This window comes from Nanorana parkeri, unplaced genomic scaffold, assembly GCF_000935625.1.
Source record: "Nanorana parkeri isolate BGI_ZX_2015 unplaced genomic scaffold, ASM93562v1 scaffold1333, whole genome shotgun sequence".
NCBI lineage: Eukaryota > Metazoa > Chordata > Amphibia > Anura > Dicroglossidae > Nanorana > Nanorana parkeri.
Window position 1 is genome coordinate 156,433 of NW_017307601.1, and position 24,082 is coordinate 180,514.

The 24,082-nt window shown below is 37.1% G+C and overlaps 1 protein-coding gene across 1 annotated transcript in view; it reads left to right on the forward strand.

Annotated features, from left to right (window-relative positions):
- The window catches only part of MGAM (maltase-glucoamylase), a 160,192-nt gene that overhangs the window by 96,905 nt on the left and 39,205 nt on the right, over nt 1-24,082 (forward strand). Inside the window, exons 47-57 of the mRNA XM_018569428.1 lie at nt 932-987; nt 1,737-1,907; nt 3,717-3,854; nt 5,105-5,305; nt 6,485-6,639; nt 10,865-11,033; nt 15,671-15,767; nt 16,613-16,725; nt 16,816-16,941; nt 19,409-19,537; nt 21,452-21,562. Of these exons, the coding sequence (XP_018424930.1) occupies nt 932-987; nt 1,737-1,907; nt 3,717-3,854; nt 5,105-5,305; nt 6,485-6,639; nt 10,865-11,033; nt 15,671-15,767; nt 16,613-16,725; nt 16,816-16,941; nt 19,409-19,537; nt 21,452-21,562 (1,466 nt within the window). The remainder of the gene's footprint in view (nt 1-931; nt 988-1,736; nt 1,908-3,716; nt 3,855-5,104; nt 5,306-6,484; nt 6,640-10,864; nt 11,034-15,670; nt 15,768-16,612; nt 16,726-16,815; nt 16,942-19,408; nt 19,538-21,451; nt 21,563-24,082) is intronic.

Sequence of the window (24,082 nt, forward strand, 5' to 3'; positions counted from 1 at the left end):
CAGAGTATATGTTTTGGAAATGATTTGAAATATTTTGTTTTCACATAAGAAACAGTATGTGCACCATTCTTTGCAGCCTAGCACTGATAACACTCAACTGACTAAACAGAAAAGTCAGAGCCCCCTGTCCTAATGCACAATTATTGCTACAATGATTTATATAATGCTTTTTGCTTGAAGTTAACACTTTATTTTCTGTTTCATAATGCAAATTAAAACAACATGCACTAACTATAATCCATCCAAAGGATAACATTCAAAATATTAATGAAAAATATTAATGACTTACAAAGCCATCCACAACTCTGCCCCTGGCTATATCTCAAACCTTGTCTCAAAGTATCACCCCAACTGTCCCCTCTGCTCTTTCAAAGACCTCCTGCTTTCCAACTCCCTCATCAACTCTTCCCTGCCTCCAGGACTTCTCTAGAGTCTATCCCATCCTCTGGAACTATGCCCCACTCTGACTGCCTTTAGGTGATCCCTTAAAACTCATCTCTTCTGGGAAGCTTATCCCACCTCAAACTAACCACTCGACCATCATGTTCTGAAACCACTCATCCCCACAGAGCTACCTCCTCATGTATCACTTGCCCCTCCCTTTTAGAGTGTAAGCCCTCACAGACAGGGTCCTCCTTACCATCTTGTCTTTAATTGTATTGTGATTGTAATGTCTTCCTTATATTGTAAAGTGCTCTGCACACTGTTGGCGTTGCATAAATCCTGTATAATTATGATAATAATAATAATAATAATCTGTGAGCTGAACCCACACATTTTGTCTTTCATGCCAAAATGGTAACAAATTGAATGACTGCCTATTCTGTACCACATTGGTTATTTAGCCAATTTTACCGAATTCCATTTTATTTGTAAGTTTGAAATTATTATTTAAATTTTACTTCTTGAGTACAGATCTCTATACTTTTCTTTTTAGACTCAATTGAACATGGTATTTATATATTGTATGAATTCCATGCAAGACTTGTAAGTATGACTGACATTTTAATATTATTTAACTAACAAAAACACAGCAACAGATACATTTAATTCCCCTTTCAAGAGTCTTTTTTAGATCTACATTTGAAAGTGGTGAGCTTAATGTAAATGGTCAATTTACAATTCTTTTTTTGTTTTTATGTATAGTTAATAGTTTTGAATGTTTAAGGGGGATATATACAAGCTTTGACCTCTCTAAAAACAATGCATTATCTATATGGCTAAGATTCTATCAGTAATTGCAGTGAAGCACAAATACCCACTAAAGGGTAAAACTATGTTTAAAATATATATGAAATGTAATTAAGTAAGTGATAGTTAAAACTAATTCAATCTATTTCGTTATGTGTCCCATTGGGGAGGTTTCCTTATGCCAGAGACACAACAGAAAGAGAAAGGAAATCTCTCCAAATTGAAAGGAAACTCCATCTAAAACAGCTCCTAAACAGTTGTCACTGAAACAGACACCCTCTTTGGAAAAATACACCCTCCCACTCCTATAAGGCGCCCGTCTAGCCATTCAGGGACGGCCATGGACGGGAGGTGGTTAAAAAACATTACATTATTGTGACAGTGAAACTAAACAGTATTTTCCATATACCTTTTTGCAGTGTGTGTGTGTGTATGTGTATATGTATATATGTATATATATATAATTTCACACACACACACTCTTCTAATATAATATATATATATATATGATAATGTTTACCTTACTTTGTTTTGATCATTAATAGAATTCGATAGCGCTAACGGTAACACATAAAAATTATACCGATCCAAATAATCTGTTATTTGATGAAATTAAAATATTGGGATTGCCGCGACAAATTGAGAACCTTATTGTGCGAAAGAATGGTGTTATACAAACGTCTAGCCATCAGCTTTCTTATGATGCTGCCATGAAGGTAAATATCACATATACTGCAGTCTACAGTGGAAATGACTATGAGTTCTAGACAATATTATGTAGTTACTATATGTACTATTTTTTTAGAATCTTTTAAGTAGATTTTGTTTTCTAACCTAGTATGTTTATTGAATGCTAGAGATGTATACCTGCATGTTGCATGATAAATAAGCCAATGCATACATTTTTTGTTTAACACGAGGTTTCTAAATGTCCAGTACATCTAAAAACTCTGCATTAGAATTGTATTATCTGAAACATTATTTGATTTACATCTAAGTTTTTTATGCAATTTGTAATTTACCTTGTGGTAGATCATGTATTCAAGATGATCGTACATATTCAGGGAGGGGGTGGCCAATGTATTGCTGTAGATATTTGGATGTAAGGACTGACTATATACTGTATACAAGTATCTGTTGTAACTGTTAAAAGTATAATCCTAGTTTTTTTAACTAATTTGCTTGTAGGTCTAGGTAAAGGTTCTGTTGTGAGAGGAAGGGAAGTGCTTGCAAAGATAATACTTGTAGTGTTTACATTTGTAATCTCTGTGATTGGCCATCATAGCGATCACAAGGCACAAAGCTTCTTTGATTGGCTCTGTGCATGTTGTAAATGAATTGTGCTGTCTAATGACAGCATGATCATAGCCATTGTGTGCATGATAGGTGTGTGTGCACAAGATGTAAACAGAGTAAACACCACGTCCACCACATGTAAACACAACTTCCACCACTCTGTTGTTTTAAACTCCACAACGTTAAGAAGAAAATTGGAAGTAACATTAGATTTCATGATACTTTATGATCAGGATCTAAGAACTAAACCTAGTAACTCCCAATGGTTTTAGAACTATTCTTTAGTGTTTTTTTAAAGTGCATTCCAGGCAGATTTAAAAAAAGTATTTCTCTTTTAAAGTTCTCCGACTACTGTATTTGTTATGACTTTAAACTGTGTTTGCTTGGAAATGCCTTTAAGGCAGAGAAAGTACAGTTATACTGTTTATTTGGATTACCCTTTTGGCCACGACTAACCCCAAACCAGATGCATAGTTTCCAGAAGTGGATGACATCGGCTCCAAGGAATCTTCTGAGATTCTAGCCAAAATATTCTTTCCCCTGGCCTCTCTTCTGCAGTTGATAATGCTAAACGTCTTGGGCCATCTCTCAATGAAAGAGATGCTAAGGAGATGGCTCTATAGAAGTCTATATGTATCAGCTATGAAGCTGTGGGGAGGGAAAAAAAATGGGAAAAGGTAAGGATATTAAAGAGTAGGTTGCTAGTCTGGCTGCATGTCTGTTTATGTGACTTCTTTTGGGGTTTAAACTAATTGAATCCATGAAAAAATTAAATACATTATTACATACAGTATAAATAGCATAGGTATCTGAATATGTCTTGGTGAAATCCTACTGTAATTAGCTGTGCAGTAGCACTTAAGCTGGGAAAGGGAGGGGCAGCACTAAAATAAAGCACAATCAGGCTTCTATTGTTTTGCACAGTGCTGTCAGGAGGGGTAGTATAGGGACAACCTCTTCAGGGTGCTGGTTGTTACTCATTGTTTAGTCAAAGGCTCAAATGGATCCTGGACCAGACTGTTTTGCATAATAGAAAGCCATGTCCAAGATGTGCTTCCTTGAAGGGGTGTCTAACTTCCAAGTAGAGTACATACAGTTTAAAATAATTAGGGTTATGTACTTTATTTGTTTCTTTTGTTATGCCTATAAATTGTAGTAGCATTTTTATGCATTATCTTTATGTTAATGAAGAAGAACTTAAAATCAAAAAAATGTTTATGTGTTCTCAGATTGGTCATATTACAGGCCTTAATTTGACGTTTGGAGAATCATATACTCTAGATTTTAATGATAATGTGAGAATCGACTGCCATCCTGAAGAAAATGCCAGTGAACAGTCCTGTCAAGCACGTGGATGCACCTGGCAAGTAAGTATCCATCTATTTAATAAGTAAATCCATGAGGATGACCGTTGAAACAATAGATTTACCCCTTTTAAACATCCTTCTCTTTTAAACATATCATACTTTGGGGTTAATACAAAAGATAGTGAGAAAAAGAGATAAAGGCCCCCCCTCTTATCATTTACTTTGGTGTCCTTTACTCTTTTTTACCCAGTATTTTCAATATTGCTTCATATGGACTAAGAAAACCCCTCATATTATGAAGAATTCCTAACACACCTCCTGGCCTAGGGTGACCACACTGCTCCTCCACAAATACAGTACAGTAAGTGCATTTTGTCACCTTAGAACAGGAAGCGCGTTACTGGCAAGATCAAGCCCCAAAAAAGAAAACTAATATGACCACTACATCTAAGGATTGGTAGGCTATTTTACATTTTTGTTTGATCTTGGGTTTAGGTACACTTTAATGCTAGATAAACTTTAATGTTCCATTTGTTCTCAATTTGGAGAGAAATAGGGGGCATTTATACTGCCTGAGCACTGGATCCAAAGCATTCCACAGTTTAACAGGTATGGATTTGAAGACAAATCCAGGTACTTGAAGGCACCACAAGCTCCCCACAACACAATTGTGGCCATAGGCATTTTTTAGGCAAATGTTTTTTCATTTTAAGTTTATTTTGTAAATATTACACAACTTGGAAATATTATTTTTTTGTGTACTAGAAAATAACAAGTATATCTATGTGTTATTACCATGTTAATGTATTACTCAGGTTTTACTATGTTATTTCAAAGGCATGACCTCCATGCAATCAATGGGACATTCACTCATTCTAATTGTATCAAAATTGCAACAAAATTGTGTCTATTGTTTTACTTTTAAATTGGGTTGGTTGAAATTAGCGGGACAAACACATCTGTAAATCTCTGCCATGTCTTCCCAGAGCTAAGACCACCTGTATACATGTAGTTTCCTTCAAAAGAGGAGGTGACAGTGAAGATGCTTTTTCATGTAGCTTATCCTGTGCAATGATTAGTATTTAAAATGCACACACTTGGATTTTTAAGAAAAATGTTTTGCAAAGTATATCACTCCAATTTGCTAAAAAAAATCAGGCTGTTGCAGACAGTTGATCCTCTTTTGTTTGCAGAAGTAAATAACTGTTATTTAATCTGTTATTGTATTGCTTTTGCCAAGAAGCTTTCAATAAGTAACATGTGTACTTACCAGTTTATGTTTTTTTTCTATCTTGCTCTTTGTTTTATAGGCTACCAGTAATTCTAAAGTACCTTACTGCTTCTATCCAAATAACTTTGGATATACAGCTGCTAATATTCAGAGCACTATTACTGGAATAACAGCAAATCTAGGTAACCCTCCAGCATCTGTACGTTATGCCATCTCTCCATCAATAAACAACCTTGGTCTAACTGTCATCTTCCATGAGGATAATATGCTTCAGTTTAAGGTAATGTTGAGTTAAGTTGTTATTATTTTAGAAAACTAGGTGAAAAGTCATCATATACAACATATGTGTCTATATATTGGACATTAAACTATTCACATATTCCTAAAACCAGTAAACAAGCTTTACATCAAGCCATTCCTAACCTCTCTAGCTGCTTTTAATGTGAAGTTATCCATTCTAAAAGATCCTTAAAGATCACAACAACGACTCTTCAACTAATGTAAGGGGGCACTCTGACGGGGCAACAAATGTATGGGTTCACTATCAGTGTGTCCCCTTACATTAAAAGGAGAATTATGAGGCAAGTGATTTTCACTCAGTCTCATAATCTGAGTCGACCTGTGACAATTAAACTGTCACAGGTCGGCTCAGTAGATCGGGAACTGAGCGAACACATATCGTTGCTCGCTCACTTCTCGATCTATCCCTGCAGAGAGACGTGACTGTCACTCAGGCTCCCCGCAGGGATTCCCCCCCGTCTGATCCTCCAGTGCTGACTAGTGGAACGGATGGTGGGAGGGGGCGGGCACAGCTGGCTCTGCCTCTGGATAGGCAGAGCTAGCTGTCAATCGCAGCTGGGTGGATCTCGACAGCAATGTCAGGATCCGTCCCGGCTGCGGCGTCTCAGTATACTGAGCTTTGGGTCATGGGAGAATGCTAGTTTGTGTTCTCCCGTGACCATTAAGAGAACTATGGGGAAAAGCCCTGAGCCCATAGTTGTCCTTTAAATGTGCCCATGAGAGTGGCCCCATACCTTTCCATGACCAGTTACATGTCCATCATTCCGTAAAGCTGGGTGCAGGGCACACATGTGACATCATGGGTTGCTAGAATGTTGGCAGTCCTAGCAACCAATGACTTCAGAGGAGAGGGCATATGGCATCAGTAATTGTTAGAAGGCCGGCAGTCCACACAGAAGCGTTACTTGGTCTGTGTCAAGACCGAGGTTCATCATTTAGTGATCACTGTTTTATAAGAAACTCCCTACCAGCTCTGGAGAGAATATATTTTACATTTTAAAAAATGCAAAAGTACAATAACTGCAGTCTGTAATCAAGACATTTATTATATTGCTACCTCTTTGCAAGAGAAAAAAATAAATGTTACAGATAATTAAATGTCTGATCTGATAACAAATATTTAAAAATAATTTTATATATTATTTTTGAACTTTTACAGATATTTGATCCAAACAACAAAAGATATGAAGTTCCAGTTCCTATAAATATCCCAAGCAGTCCAACGAGCACACAGCAAGGAAGACTGTATGATGTAGAAATCACCAACAATCCATTTGGAGTTGTGATTAGAAGACGAAGCACTGGAACAGTTGTGTAAGTACTGGTTATTACAAATCACCAGTACTTAAATTTATTAATAATGCAATGTACTTATCTATATGTATAAGTGTTCACAAAAAATATGTTTTAATGTGTTAATTATGTCTTTAATTACTATAACTCTCTTATGTCCTGGCAATGCAGACCACATTCTTATCCAGGAACACAAACTCCTTGTTATGTGTATTCAAAACCTTTTTATTTTTAACACATGTGTAAGAACAATTAAAATGAGGAAATTGTTCTGAACATTTTTCTTTGTCCACATACTTATAAGACTAGTAAATTAGCACAAAAAGGTTTCCACCTTTTCTGGAATGTATTTTCTATCTATGCTAAATTTACCAGTTATTTCAGTATAGCCAATATTATGAATATATTCTATCCAGAAAGAAAACTGTAAACCTCTATTCCTTTTAGCATGTGTGCACATCCATGTTTTACCATATCCAACAAACATTTTCTTATACTGAATTCCAGTTAGGAACGGAGAGTAACAAGTTTGATTTAAGTAGAAAGGTAATGTGTATTTAAGCAGCATAGAAAAATAAGTGTCAGGCAAATTGATTTTTCACTCAAAATCACAGAGTATCTGATAAAAATTGAGAGCAAAAGCCATGTTACCCAACACATTTTCCTGCGATAGTTAAATCACTGAACTAATGTCATCTTTCAAGGATTATGTACCCATTTATAACACTGGAAGAGCCCACCTCCCAACCACCAAGTCCTATCTATTCCTTTTGAACCTTAAATCAAAGCAGAATCTATCCTGTTGGACAAGCACACATAGGTAGAGTCAAAGTCATGTGACACACACAAAGATGAAAGATGTAGTCAGCAAATCTCCAGGATTTCACCTTCACACCACGAGTGCTATGCTGCTGCGATTCTTTACCCCTCAGTCTTGGAAGAGTGTAATAAGGGCATCATCTGATAGAATCATGCAACTTTTACTCCCTAGCCTGGGAAGACTACACAGGCATTCTTATGATGGAATTATGAAATTCCCGGCAAATTCCCTTGAAAAATAAACAGTCTAGTTGCCCTTAGTAAATCAACCCTATTGCCTCCACATCAACATACATGCCTTACATGTTACACACTTTTACATTGGGTGTACACGCTCAGAATCCACAATGAAAATGTCTACATTTTAGACCTCTTTATGGATTATATTGTTTACTTGCTGCAGGCTTCACTCTAACTGGACCATGTCCTTTTCTTGTGACATATCCTCCAATGGTCTCCCCTAGCTTTAGGCTTGGGAATGACTTCCCTCTAATACTTCCTGCTGGTCCATTTACTTTATCCCAGTCACTCATAAATCAGGCTATAAATGCTCCTTATCAGTCCACCATCTACTCTACCTGGCTGCCTCAGTAAATTCATTTTCCTTCAACATAAATATGTACAGATTGTTCAGGGCATATATAGTTACAGCTAACAGTAACTGTTGTGCTATGGCCACTCATGAGTATAAACTGCAAATTTATAAATATAATTCAAATATAACTCCTTAATCCTTCTAGTGATGTGATAGGGCAGGTGTGCTTCTGTAACTTTTAGTTTCTCCACCTCCCGCAAAAGGGATGTTTTATGGTAATCAAATGGTCTGTGCAATGATCTATATTCTGTTTTAATGTTGGTGTGGACGAGCGACAGCTACTGGATTGATTGGGATTAAACATTGGATGAGTCTGTGAAATGATCCTTTGACTGATTAAAGGACTTACCTATTTGCATTATTCATTATTTCCAAAGACAAAGCACATCTGAGAAAAACTCATCTTAAATCATAGAAAACAGCCATATGCAGCCTTGCTTCCAGCTCCTTTCCTGTTAGGGGTTAGGGGGTGTTAACAGTTAATGCAGCCCTCCCTTAGCTTTTCTAAATGTAAATCTTCTGTGGCCATGCTGTCTCAAAGCGTGCACAGCTGTGTGGGTGGTCAGAGTGCTGATGAGCCAGAGAAGCTCTTGTTGACACTGCACAGCATGTGGAGGAGACGGGGACTCAGGAAGGAGACGGGGAGGCAGATAGGAGAGAATGGGCTCCACTGAAAGACAGGCACAGAGGATGGGGACGATGAGGTAAGGAGAGACCTGTGGGGACAGAGCTGCTGCGCATGCCCATATATTCATGGACGCGCAGCAGCTCTTCAGAAGTGCCGTCAATCAAACTGACGAGATCAGTGGGGAGGATCTCAACAGTATTGTCGGGATCTCTCCTCATTGCGGCGCTTAGCCCCACCCATCATCCTAAAGATGTTTTTACAAGCTTAGGCATTTTGGCTAATAGGAGTAAATTACAATATTTACTCCTTTAGTCTAAGGAATACAAAATTGGAGATAAGCTTGGACCCCATAGTTCTCCTTTAAGGGCAAGAGAACCCCTTCCTAGCTACAAATGTGGTAACACGCTGATTACCTTCTCTCTGAGAGGTCTATCCATAAGGTGAGAGGCAGATATTGTTATTTCACACAGGTGAAGACACGGTCCATAGATGTAATACGAGTGGATACACCAGCAATACACCAATGTTGTTTGCATGACTGAAGCTCTTCCTGTGGACTGATAACTTTTACACTGAAGCACTCCATGTGTGCTGAACACTTTTTCACTTTAACACTATATTAATGTGGATGACCACAAAGTCACATTAATAAATGTGTTGTCAATATTTAATATAGACATTTGTTTATGTGCACCTTTGCTCATGCATAGTTCATGTGTGTTTATATTATAGTGGAGTTCTTAATAACTAGATTGGGATTTATATTTTTCACACATTATTGTTTAGATGCTAGGAGACATATGTGGATACTATTTTGTGTGACACTTTGGTTCACAGCATGACACAATTATTGTATTAATAAACTACAAGTTATTGTTAGTAATTACAAGTAAGAAAGAGCATTCATAACAGTCCAGTCTGGGTAACGCTGCCTAATGGTTCATTTCACTTTAAAAAGTAGTGAAGTGCAGCAATGGTATCACGGGCAGGGGATCAACTGGTCTCCTGGAGGTCAAATACGGATTTTAAAGTGTTTATTGTACTGCTCTTAGAAACACTCAGTCAGATCCCTTTGAATCAAACTTACACCCTGTGTAGTATTGATGACTAGTCTTATACTGTATGTGACCTATTTATCTTTTTTCGTGGGCTGCAGCAGCTCTTTTTGAAATGTGTTGTTATTGCTGGAAAAGCACGTCAAACACAGGACGCATGCATTGAGTTGCAAAATGCAGCATTTATAAACAAAAGGCTATCTACATGAGCCTTTATAGTTTGTTTTAACATTCACCACTATTGTTTTTGCTAGACAGCTTGGCCTTCATTCAACTGTGGAGAAAACTAAATATGAAGGCATATGGAATAAAATTATTATAGTTTATAATAGTATTACATGTATTCACCACATGCAGTTATCAGAAAACGTTTTTTTTGGGGATCGTTTCCCTTTAATTACCATGTTACTGTCATATAAAATGTTTAATTTATTTTAATGTTATTACTTTTATTTAACACTTCATATAATTCACAATTTATAAAACATTATTCCAGTGGTATTATTCCTTTCTCAATTATGCCGATTTTCTAAAAAAGTTGAGAATATTCACTTTGCCTATTCAAAGTAAACACAACCATAATTTATTGAGTTAATATTCTCAACCGCTTTTGTAAAGCAGCCTCAGTGTCTTGGTTTTGTATATTGTGTTGACACTAACTACTTATATAACACATATGGCAGAAAACAAGATAATTACATTGCTTACATGAAGCTTGCAGTACTTCAGGAGAACTTACTTTAAACATGGAGAGTATAGAAGAGAATATATAGATACTGTATCTGATTGCTATTATGTAATCTTGGTATAGCATATGTATAAAAATGGTTCCAACCTATGTGACCAACCTAGTTTACTTATCCTACATATACATTATTTAAAGCTGAAGTTAAAATGTAAATGTTAATTCAAGCTTGACCAAGATGCCATTTTTATAGCTTTTAAGTGGATGCCAGGTTCTGTTTCTAATTGATGTAATTGCTTGTCATGGTTTAATGTACTACTTGTATAAACATTTAGTTAAAAAGAACTGCAAACAAGCCCAATTATTATCAGAAGAATGGAAAACAATTTAAAAATTGTATATCCCCATAACAGCTGATATAAATACTATTTACATAGCTTTACAGGTGACTTTTTATTTTTCAGATGGAATTCTCAGCTCCCTGGATTCACTTACTCAGACATGTTTATCCAAATTTCAAATCGATTACCATCTTCTTATATATATGGACTTGGAGAAACAGAACATGAATCATACCGAATTAATCTGGATTGGCACACCTGGGGATATTTTGCCAAAGACCAGCCTCCTGGGGTAAGTACTAATAATAAAGTGTTATTCAAGGTTCCATCTATATAAAGATAAAATAAAACATGAGTTTAAAACTTTAAAATAATTATGAATAAAATTGAAAACAACCATTATAATCATTGCTAATTATGTGTCCTATACATATGTATTACCATGGTTTATAGTTACTGTTCAATTTGCTAAACGTTTAGCTCTCAGTCAATACCCAACATGCCATGATATTGCGGAAATGTACAATTTAAAGGTATAGTTTATATTTCTACCTGCAACCTGTGTTTTCCACTTGCAGGAGATGTGATTGATTGTTTTCTATTCTCATTGTTCCCCTGTGTGGGGAACATGAAAAATGGACATGATGTGGTAAATAATTCAAACATCATACTTTGCTCACACATCATCATAATTACTATGCAGAAACAAGTAAATAAACATATTTATGAACATAGAGCACAGACTAAAACAAAATATTATTCTAACATAGGTATAAGTTACATCACACAAGAAAACTATGTACAGTATGTAACCTGGCAATTAGCAATGAGCTATTAGCTTTCATACCTGCAGGAACAGGCAGTGTTCCCAGACACAGAATGCTCATTCATGCAGATAGGGGCAGTGTTTCAACACATTAGTACTCCCACATTTGTTATGTAACATAGAGTGTATGACAAGGCAATCTCTAGACACTGAATACACCCGGAAAAGGAAACTCATGTGTTTCCTTGGCAGGCATTGAAAGGAAAGCTGCTGAAAGACATAAACATAGGGGACTCCAGCAGCCATTATACTAAAAACTGCAGCCACAACAAGTGAGCCCAGATTACAAGGAAAGCTATACAAAACAACACAGGAAATATAAAAACACTAATACATATTTGAAACCGCAAAAAAGCTTGAAGGTGAACAATGCCTTTAAGTGCCATTTTCTTCATAGGGCATATTAAATTAGTTTTGATGCCAAGCAGACATTTCTCAGGTGACAATGTCATCAGAAGATATTGTTCCTGATGGCTCAGACTGTAGAATATGCCACCCATAGATACTTGTGCAATGCTTTTAGATATAACCATCTCTCATAGGCAGTATGATATTTTTTCATAAGCTAACATCAGGTACGGTCAAAAGGACACACAACAATTTTCATGAAATGACCCTTGTCAGCATGTCATTTTTAATAGCCCAGTCTTACATTTTACAATATGTAATCCTGATTTTATGTTCTAAACTGTAAAATAAAAGCATATTTCAACAAAATGAAAAAATTATCTAGTGGATTTAGGATATGCTCATGAAAGCACAGTGTGATGGATAGGAATAAGTCTAAGTAAATCTGTTTTGTCATAGTGAAGTTGATGACACTAAGATTAGTCTATAGCATCTGTTTTGAAACTGCAAATCACTATGACTGCAAGCTGATAGCCACACTCAGATTGATGCTTTCCAGTCATGCTGCAAATCATGTTAACTTTAGCTGTTCCTTTTCATAATGTGTGTTCTAATGCTTTTTCAACTAAATGTATTTATTGTTTCCAGCATTAGTTCCCAATAAATTTAAAATATTTCACAAAAAATTGTAGGTAGAATTGTAGGTAGTATCAGTTGCTTGATATGCGTTTGACAACTTGATATTGAGTTTTATATGTTTGTTTACTTGGTTACTAAAGTGTTTTTTTGACAGCTGAAAATATTGCAATCTAGTAAAGAAAATGGTCTTTAGCTATTACATAACGAAGACTGCTTGGATGCCTGGTGATTGCTAACATTCTCTGTGATCATGGCACAACCCTGTTAGCAAGTTGTTCCTCTTACATATTGCATAATCAGGTTCAATTGTTCATTTTTAAATTAAAATGGTGATCTAAATGGTTGTTATGGGGCAGCCGGAAAAGTTTAATTCTTATCCTATAAAGACCTTATAAAATGTTGTTAAAAAAAGCAGCACAAAGAGCAGTGATGATAATGAGCATGCCTCCCATGCACTCTTCCTATAATTTATTTTGGATGCCTATCCTAGGGATAGTAATAGGTCCATATTTCCTCCAGCACTACAACGCACTTTGAACTGCTAAAGTCCCAGACCTTGAGAAATGCTTATGTAGCATTTTCCAGTATTATGCATTCACACAATTCTTCACTTAATGTATGCCTGTGCCCAGTATGTGGACTTTCAGATTCCCATAAGACCCCCAGATCTTTTTGGGGGGACAGAATGTGGGGATGAGGACCTTGTTTCCATCAACATGGGTACAAAGTGCATTGCCAGGTGGAGATATTGCTACACCCCTTGCATCACCTGGCATAATGTCACTGTCACTAAGGGGTCTATTCACTAAGCTGCCGAAGGATCTAGCCATAGCTTCGGCTGATCCTTCGGCTAGCTTCGGCACCAGGACCCCTTCGGTTCTACTATTGGTTCTACTATATTCACTATAGCCCGTACAGCTCCCGAAGTTGGCCGAGCGACTGTGTTGAGTAAAAGCCGAAGCTGCTTCTGACAGCTGGGCAGAGCCAGCTGGCTCCGGCCACTTGCAGAGAGATCAGTGTCCCTGGTTACCAGGTAACCAGGGACGCTGTCATTACACACTGAGAACCTGGCCGGGCCGCTATGATATTGCATCGATATCACAGTCGAACTCCTTCTGCACTTCGGGTCGGCCAAACATGCTGAGCATGTTTGGCCAACCCAAAGCCACCCTGATGTCAGCCGTATATCATCTGAAATCAGCCGTACAAGCCTGAAGTGAATAGCCGAACAGCGTTCGGCTCACTTCACTTGGGGTTGGTTATTTACTCGGCTGCCGTCAGCAGCTTAGTGAATAGACCCCTAAGTGTTACACTGTGACAGTGACATACTTTGAACATCACTGTCATGAGGGGGTTAAATTAAAAAAACTAACCCCTTAGGGTGAAAAACAAATCTGCAGCTTAGCTGCAGATTTTCTTTGTAAGGGGTTATTTTTTTTTATAATAATGATAGTATAAAAATATATTTAAATATATCATTTTTATTTGTTAAATGTATTAGTAATTTTTTTACGCTTTATTTGTTTATATACTTTTCCCTATTTTTTAAACATGTTTTACATTTTTATTTTATTTATTTAATTATAATAAGCAGTCATTGTGAATTAATCTCACTATTACTGCTTGATGATTTAAATAATTATTTTCGTTGTTATTATTAGGTTGCTTCAAACTTAAGAGCAGCCAATAATAACTTTAGTAACACTGATCCTGCAGCACTTCAGGATCAGACATCACTAAAGGCTTCTGATCATTCCCACAATGATCAGAAGCCTGCAACATTGTTTCAGCAAAATAAGCATGTAGCTAAATGTTTTTTTATTGCACAAACTTTAGAAAAAAAGGCCAGTATACATCGGGATTTCCTAATCCCGGTCTATACCATCTGTCAAAGAGTGACAGCAAAGCTGTAAATACCACTCTGCTCTCACTGTCAGACACCTGGTTCCTGAAAGAGATCGGTGTCTGAAAAAGCTTAACTCTTTCTTTAATGGATGCCTCAATACTGAGGCATCTATTAATGAATGGTAACCACTGAACGTGTACAGTGTATGTGATCAGTCATTTAGGCACTTAGTGGCGGGGACGTACAGTGTATGTCTCCCATCACTAAGGGGTTAAAAGGTAAGTGGGGGTCCACCTAAAATTTCACAAAAATCCTTTATCCTGACATGCAGCTGGGGTGTTCAGGAAAGTGGGATCATTGAGCCCCCTCCTGACCCATAGCAGGCCACATGCCTTCAACACAGGGAAGGTAACTTCCAAGAGGATGCAGATAATCCCCCTTCATTGTAAAAAAAAACATTCACAAAAAAACTAAATAGTAAATAAAAACACCCACATCAAAACCTCAAATAAATAAATGTCTACTGATGTAAACCCAATGTCAATCACGTAATTCAGCAATGTCATTGTCAATGTCATCTATGATGATGATGATGATGATGACCTTCAGCACATGATGATGTTTATCCACTGGTACTCGAGTCACAAATTACAGCTTCCCACCCGGAATCTGTCAACAAGGGAACTAGGGATGTCGGGTGATGTCATTGATCAAATACAGTATGTTAATGACCATATTTGGCCAATGACATTAATCAGGATCCCTGGTCTGTTTGTTTAAAAACAGAAGATAGCAGGGATCTGTCCATTATAAGCAGTAGTGCTACCATTGCTAAATGAAATATCCTAGGCTGCTGTTTATAATTAAAAAAAAATCTAAAGTTTATGGCATCCCCAAAGCATGTTATTTCAAGGATTTGTATATTTTAATGTTGGCCTTTAAGCAACATTAACATCTCCTTGCTGAATGGTATTTAAAAAAAAAATGTTTTCTTGCATTGGTATATGCCCCTTATAGTGCCCACTCACACATGTCCTTTTTAAATAAAAACTTGCAAATTGGTCTTAAAAAAAGACTAGAAATAAATAACATTATCTGCCACATAGACTTAAATAGGGTTTGTTGTTATGGTCGTGTTTGCAGAATTTTCCCTGGATTCATCAAACCTACTGCAAACCAAACTTTGCCCAGTTTGCTCATGCATATTTATCATGTGTTTTGCTGTCTTAATATATAGAATATTGATTACATTTGATGCTTCTGTCTGCAGTACAAAAGCAATTCATATGGAGTACATCCCTTCTACCTGGGACTTGAAGATGATGGTAATGCTCATGGAGTGTTCCTGCTTAACAGCAATGCAATGGGTAGGTTCATTGACACTTACTATAACCTTTAGTAGAAATTACCTTTTGTAGTCATATGAAATAAATGTCCCATACCAAGGGTATTTTCCTATTGTTTAGAAAAAAAAATCAAATATTAATCATTTTGTGCTAAATTGTTTAAAAAGGGTTTCCACATTGAGGCTAGGTTCACAACTGGGTGATCCGTGACCACACGGCAATCATGCACAAAACTGCACGGTCACGGAGTTGCACACCACCACTGATCGCGCTGGCAGTGCCCTTATTTTCGAATGGCACCCCAGTCGCGCCAGGCAGATCGATCGTGGTTAAAAAAGCATGCGTCACGAAAAGGTACCTTTTTTCAGCGATTGCCGCGTGGATGTAACCCCATTGAAGGCAATGGGGCCACAAGGCAATCGTGAGAGAACAGCAAGAGAGAATTATGGTGGTTTATCATTCAAAACATTTATCACATACAGGTTACTACCGAATTTATTTTTTTAAAATAAAAATGTATTTTTTAAAGTGTACTTTCCATTAAAAAAGTAAACTTTAGATATGTATATTTGAGAATCAACTTTTTGGAAAGGTCAACTGTTGGGTGAATTAAGTCCAAACTATTGATAATTGCAGCATTTATGGGATTCAGATAATTGTATGTGTTAAACAAAGGCTTGTCAGATATTGCATAGATATACTGAATCGTCACATTAGTTGATGTATATTGATCAAACAAGTGCTGCTCTTTCTTTCACCTTGTGCACTGAAATCTGCTCAAGGGCTATCCTAATATTGCTTCCTCTTTTAAATCTTATCTGCAATCTTATCTTCAAATGCATTATGAATGTTGCATTCCCTTTCAGATGTAACCCTGCAGCCAACCCCAGCTATAACGTATCGCACAGTTGGTGGAATTTTAGACTTTTTTGTCATACTGGGTACAACACCAGAAAGCGTAGTTCAGCAGTACACTAAAGTAAGAATGATAATGTTAAACTGTTTACACAGTTCTGTGCAGCTTTCTATGCGTATAATGTTTTAGCTAATTTTTTTTTTTTTTTTGTAGCTCATAGGACGCCCTGTAATGCCAGCTTATTGGTCTCTTGGTTTCCAATTATGCCGCTATGGATATCAGAGTGACAGTGAAATAGAGCAACTGTATAATGACATGGTGGCAGCCCAAATTCCATATGTAAGTGATGCTGAGGTTTGGAAAGCCAAATCAATTCTGGTTATATACTACTATACTATACTAATAAGTACTGGTTTACTATTAAACAACTAGCATGTTTTTTAATTGTATGAAGAACTGCACATCATAATACTCTGCAGAAAAAAGGGTAGTAATGATATGCCAAGCTATCAATAGTGCTTTTGAATCCAGTCATGCTGTGATATGTGTATTATGTTGTTCAGAAAAACACAGATCTATGCAGAAAAAGCACGTGTGAGTATTATTGAAGGATGAACATTGGTTTATTTACTATAATGATTTTGTAGTAACAGACTGGATCCAGTAGTTATATAATTAAAGAAAAATATGATAATTGTGATAGTTTGGGGAATGCAACTCAGTAGTTTGCGCTAAGGGACCACTCCTGAAGCCAACTTTAACATAAAAGGACAGTCTTTATTCACTCAAAGGCCAACAATCCATGTACTCAACATAACAATTCACTTTTCTTCAGCATTATGAAACATAACAGTTCATTTGACTTTCACCAAAACATTGTATTTCTGTCTTACCAACATCTGGCTGTCCTATACACTCCCTGTGTATTAGTCTCAAGCTATGACTAAGGCCGAGTAAGGCAGAAACGCATCAAAGGTTGCTCTTTGTATAGATGGATGTGGAATAAAGTTTGAATTTCTTTGGAAGATCATCATGTGCTGGTTCTACAGTTTGTTTTTTTACTACTTATAGTAACCCCAACAATTGTACCAGAAATATCAAACTTAAACATTCCCATTATTGCCATGCTGTTTGCCACTCTTACTTTAGTTATTGTATGCTATCACAATATGCAGGTCACTACACCTAGGGAGGTTATTGTCTACTCTTAGACCATCACTGAAGCCCTTGGGTTGCATTATTGTCGCTAATTCCGTTGCATCATACGACTCCTCCAAGAAGTATATCCAACGTTTGAAGAACTAAGTAGTGAACGCATCAACGTGCATTTCAGTTTCAAGTTTCTCCCTCAGGAACAAGATCTTCAATTCCATGATGACGCTGGAGATTGGCGGGGCGGAAGATTTATTCCATGCTCTCATTATGCATCTTCGAGATGCCAATAGGCAAAGATGCATCCAATCTCTGCCCCTTTGGGTTGAACAGTGAGGGTCAACTGCAGAATACTCGGGAGCGCTGAACAGATACAGCAGTGGATTCGGCTGCGGGGTCCACTGTATGACTTTAGCTATCTATGTGGTAACACCTGTCCAGAACTGTACCATTGACGAGCATGTCCATAGGCAATGAGCCAGTGTGGGGCGGGAGAGACCGCATTTAGGACACAATGACATGAGTCGTTGCTCCCTTGCTCCCGCCGGAAGAAAGTATGCCACATAGGCCCGCTGCATTATTTTAAACTGGGTCTCCCTCCAAGTTTCATTAGTGACCAGTTTGCGTATCAAATTGTAACCCTCCATGATGTTCTCCACTAGATCCGGGGTCGGAAAGTCCTTAGCCCATTCTTTGATATTGGACAAAGACAAATTGGCAACGTAAGTTAGCTGTAACCCTGGGTATATGTCTGAAATAGAGAATCTCCCCCTGATATGAGGGTGTCTAGAAACGTAGAGGCAAAGAGCTTTTTGGGGTCACTGGCGAACATGTACCATGTTTTGTCAACTTGTAAGTAATACAGAAAATGAGAGGATGGTAATGAATACTGTTGTGCCAGTGCTGGGTTCTACAGTTTTTGAGCCTATCACTCCAGAAAAGAGTCATCTGTGCACCGAGTGTGGATTGCAGGGACGCACGATATGGGGAAGCTGTGCGCTTTGTGTTCTTAGTATTCGTATCAGGACTTTACCATATTCCTCCACAAATACAGTCCTCAGTATCACTCAGTAGCTTTCCTCAGCTCCAAACATGTCATCACACACCTGTGTGATACTTGCACTGCTCACCCCTCGTAGACCACTGACTCTCTCTGTCTTTCAGTCTCTCCAACAGGTCCCTTGGGTGTCACCAGCCCTCTGAACCTCTCACAGCCTTCCTCAGTTGTTCCACACATGCTTCCAGCGAGCACTAGAGTTTGTCTCTGGCCGTGTTCCTCCTGCACACCCACAACTCCCCTGAGCTCTGGTCCAGACACCCAATGAGGCTGCCATCTGGTCCAGACACCCAATGAGGCTGCCATCTGATCCTCCTAGACTGGTCATGGGCAACACCTATATTTATGCAAACACATGTGCATGGTTAAACCAATCTGTCAGTCATGGTCACCTTTCAGTAGTTTATTGTGGCCAGACTAATGAAAGATGTCTGGGATTGGTTTTATGGGTTCTTGCACATTGTATCTTTCAAATATTCCAAATATTTTTAGTTTTAAAACCCATGCTTTCTCACTCATATGTTACAATTCATCTTAACCCTTGTGTTACTGTAAAAGCTCATTGTTGTGCATTGAATATTTATTATGTCCTCTCAGGATGTCCAGTATGCTGACATTGATTACATGGAGAGACAAATGGATTTCACTTTGGGCAAAAATTTTTCAAGACTTCCTGACATTTTTGATAAAATCAGATTAGATGGAATGAGAGTCATCATAATGCTGGTATGATATATGAAAAGTATTGATGGATTGCTTAGCTAAAACTTGTAGAGATGTTGTTTAAACAAGTATATAAGCTGTGATCCTAAACACAAATTAATCAAGGAGAAAACAAATCTCATATCATTATATAGAGTTATATAATTTTAGCTAAATAATTTAACAAAAACACACATACTTAAATAGTTATATATGAGCTTGCAAACTCTTCAGGATTACATTCACATTTCAGGTAAGTTGATATACAGCAACTATTTTGTTAAAGTGACAGTAAACTCAGGAGTTAAAGCTTAAAAATGCACTAAAGTACCTTAACTATTAACAAAAATGTAACTTATTTGTGTATCACTCGGCTGTAGATGCTCAAATCATCTCTGAATTTGTGCTGACACTGTCCTTTCCTCTGGAGGGTGCATACGTTTGTTCCCCATGGTCCATGTGTGTGTTTTGTAAAGTAGCCACCGCTCCAGGCTCGCTTGTATTGGATTATTATTTCAATACAAATTAGCAAACTAAACATGAGAGTGTAGTCCATAACGGGAGTGAGCTTGGAGTGGTGTCTATGTTAACAACACACACAGGGACCATGGGGAACAATAGTAGCCACCCTCAAGAAGAAAGGACCATGTCAGCACAAATTCAGAGATGATTTGAGGATCTACAGCTGAGTGATACACAAATAAGATACAGTTTTGTTAATAGTCCAGGTACTTTAGTGCATTTGTAAGATTTAACTCCTAGCTTTGTGAATAGACCCCTAAGTAATATAAACATTGCAACAAATAGGGTTGCACAGATACCAAGTACAGTACACGGTACAAGTACGAGTACATGTACCGATACTTTTGAGCTCCAAGACTACACTAGTGAAAAATTCAGAAGTTAGGAGTCAGCTGTCATTTGTAAGGATCACACAGAGCTCCTGGGATGTGTGCATCTCTGTTTTAATGTATGATTTTGTTTTTATAAATATAAAGGGATGCACAGATACCAGTTTTGCGAGTACAAGTACTGGTACTTGCCGAGTACTTACAAGTACGAGTACTGATGCATTTTTGTTTATTGTCATGTGACAGTTTTTTATAAAACAATACAGACTGATGATTTCCGGACAGTGGTGGAGCGCCAGAGCCAGGTCCCAGCTGCAACCGCTGCAACCCTGGTAGTTCTCATGAAAATGCCAAGTATCTGCACTGGTACTTGAAAAGTATCTGTGCATCCCTAGCAACAAATGATTTTATATAAACAGTGTAGCACTAAAAATGCAATAGTGTAGCTATAAACTAGTTATCCTAAAACCCATGTTAGGGAATACCCTGAACAGAATTTATCAATTATTGCTGGTAATAAGTACCATCCAGCAATATTTCTGAAGATAGATTTGAGTGACAGAGCATTTGGGAACAGGACTTGGTGATAGACAATATGTGTCCATGTTAAATACCGAAAGAAAAGTCTATATTGGCTTCCCATTTTGCAATAGATCTTGATGACTTTGAAAGGAGGTTAGGGAGTATGGTTTAAGCATAAGTAATGTAGAACATTTTTTAAACAGTTTTTATTTTCTATAGTTACACAGGAGGTGGGATGTCCTCTGCAACTCTATGCTCTAAAATTCTAATATAACACATAATATTTCTGAAAACCACAGCAATTATGCAGGATTATTTAAAAAGTCACAACAAATAAAATGCTTTTGTGAAGACTATGACATACCTACATGCAGTTATGGAACAATTATACGTTTGATAGAGGGCACCTCTACATAGGTGGAAACAGGTCCTAAAGATGGAATGAGGATGAAACGGGGGTCTCTTGAACACTGGCATAATTTTATTGGAAGAAAATAGAAATAGTGGACATCATGACTTTATGGTTTCTAAATAAAACATCTAATATTTTTTAACCAACTTTTAGGATCCAGCAATTGCAGGAAATGAGACTGAGCCCTATCCGGCTTTCACAAGAGGAAGAGATCAAGATGTGTTCATAAAATGGGATGATAAAAGTGACATTGTATGGGGCAAGGTATGTATGAAACCAATATGATTTATATGTTAACAATTCTAATTTGGGAAAAGACAAATCTGTATTTGGAAGCACTTTTTAGGATCGATGATCTCTTTTGATGTTTTTTTGTTTACTCTGGTATTCAAAATAAATGAGTTATTGTAACCCAATGCACGTTAATGCATGAAACAATGTGTTTTTACATGCATGTGTTAATACAACTCAAAAAAAATTGAATGAGCCTTTGGTGTTATGAAATTTCTACTTGTACTTCACTCATAACATACATGTATACCATGTCTTAAGTTTTCATACCACACTTTTCTTGAGCAATCCTATTCAGGCTTTGTTAAGGGCAGTGTGGGTAAAGAAAGACATAAGTGTCATTTAGTATGTTAGTTTATTTTGTCCCTTTGGTGCTTGAATTTGTTGACAAAGACATATGCACAAATCCTCAGGAATGAAATATTGCAGACAGTGAATGCAGCATTGTAATAATTGTACAATGGCCTTGGACTAATTCTGTTTCATAGACCCACTTCCAGTTCAGTGTTATCACACATAAGGGTCCTGTACACAAACATGTGTTTTGCTTCTGATGTGTTTGGGAAACATTTCTGCAATATCTAATATTTAATGTTTGAATATTAAATTGGGCCATGCAGTGGTTTATTCATTTTAAAAAAGAACTCCCAAGAATGTAAAAAGTTAACCCATGCAGTGAGGCTACCCCCACAATGCAAAGGTTTAACTGCTTGTTTTTCTCTAGGGGCTCAAATAGAAAAAACTTGAATGGGCTCTGGCGGTCTGAGGACCAATGAAATCATCATGTCTAATGTACTCCATTTATTTGCATTAGACGTGAGGATGCGGAGGGACATACCACACCCAGAGCAGGGAGAGTTGAGCACTCACTGAGAACTGATCAGGCGAGTATCTGTTTTTACTCAGCCCTTAGAGACAAATGAGCACTTAACCCTTGCAGCGCATGTCTGGTGGGCATGCTCAGAGGAGTCTGCACTGGATCAGAGACCGGAACCAGCGCTGGAGGGACTGCTAGAAATGAGTGGAAGGAGGAAGATAATCGCATCAAGAAGCATCACATAAGGTAAGTTGTAAAAGCAGAATTAGAATGGGGGGAAAAAAACATGACTTTAATATCACTTGAAAGTGTATGTATAGACAAAGATTTTTTCTTTCATTTTGCATAGAGTAGGGAAGGGTTCAAACCTCAGTCAGTTTATTTTTTGCTGTGTGTGTCCTATGGGGAGATTTCCACTTGGTGAAATTTAAGCCAATGAAAGAAAATGTGCCTAAAGTGAGATGCATTTCCATTTATGATGAGAACATTTGTCCCCATTGGATGGCTTACTCTCATCATATAGCTTTGGTGACAACTCTCAAATGTGTATTTCAATGGCCACCTGCACGAATAGAGAGAGTGACTCCACCTAGTGGGGACACAGCAAAAACCTTTACAGTGAGTATAAACCTTCCCCACTTTATCCAAAGCTAAAAATACTGCACAAACTGTCTTTCTATACACTTTGAGAGTACTCAAGTGCAGAGGGTTTTAAGCATCCCAATGGATCTTCCTGGAGTCCAGGACCACAGCCACACATTCTGCTCTTATTATTTTCTACTACTGAGTGAGTGAATACCCAATTAAGGAAATATTGTGATACTGATTTACTAAAGAGGTTGGAAATCTTTACTCAATAAACGGTGTAAATGTGTATTTAACGTATTCAATCATGCAAAAAGCAAATTCCTATTCACTTTGAATACCCAGTCATGTGCATATGAAAAAAACTGAACAGGAATTTGCTTTTAACATGATTGGATAATTAAAGGGGATATTCACATCTGAAGTGAAGATTCACAACCCCCAGATTAGCCAAAATCTATTCTGTAGAGTAAATTTAAAAAAAATGCCTTTTCTTGAAAAACAATTGTTTGAAGAATTGAAGTCCCACTTTGTATAAGGTAAAATATTGGTGGTTATACAATCCTTTAACGTTATAAATTTGGCACAAAAATACGAATGATATGAATTACAATTACAATTTAAATTTCTGTTATCTTCTTTCAAAAGTGTATTGGTTTTAAATGTATTTAGTATGTTTAATAACTCTATGGATTATTTTTCCACAAGTATTCCATCACGGGCCTATATAACCAGAAAGGTTTTACTTTTTATAATCTATACTTTCTACATAAACTTTTATATCTGAACAACCAGTGGCATAATGACCACTATTTATAGAAGAACTCTGAGCAAACAAAAAATGTAGCCTGCAATGCAAGAGTTAATTGGTAGTTAGGTGCTAATTTTGTCTAGGGGCACTAGGCATTATTACTCACATGCAAAATAAAAAAAGTAGCTATCATTTTTTATTCTAGACACCCTTTCTTTCAGAAAATATATAATTGCTTCGGGTTTTAAGTAATTTTTTAGCCAAAAGTTTAGATTTTAATGTGTTTAAAATTAAAAAGGAAATACTCTGGCCCTGAAGTCGTTAATTACATTATAAAATG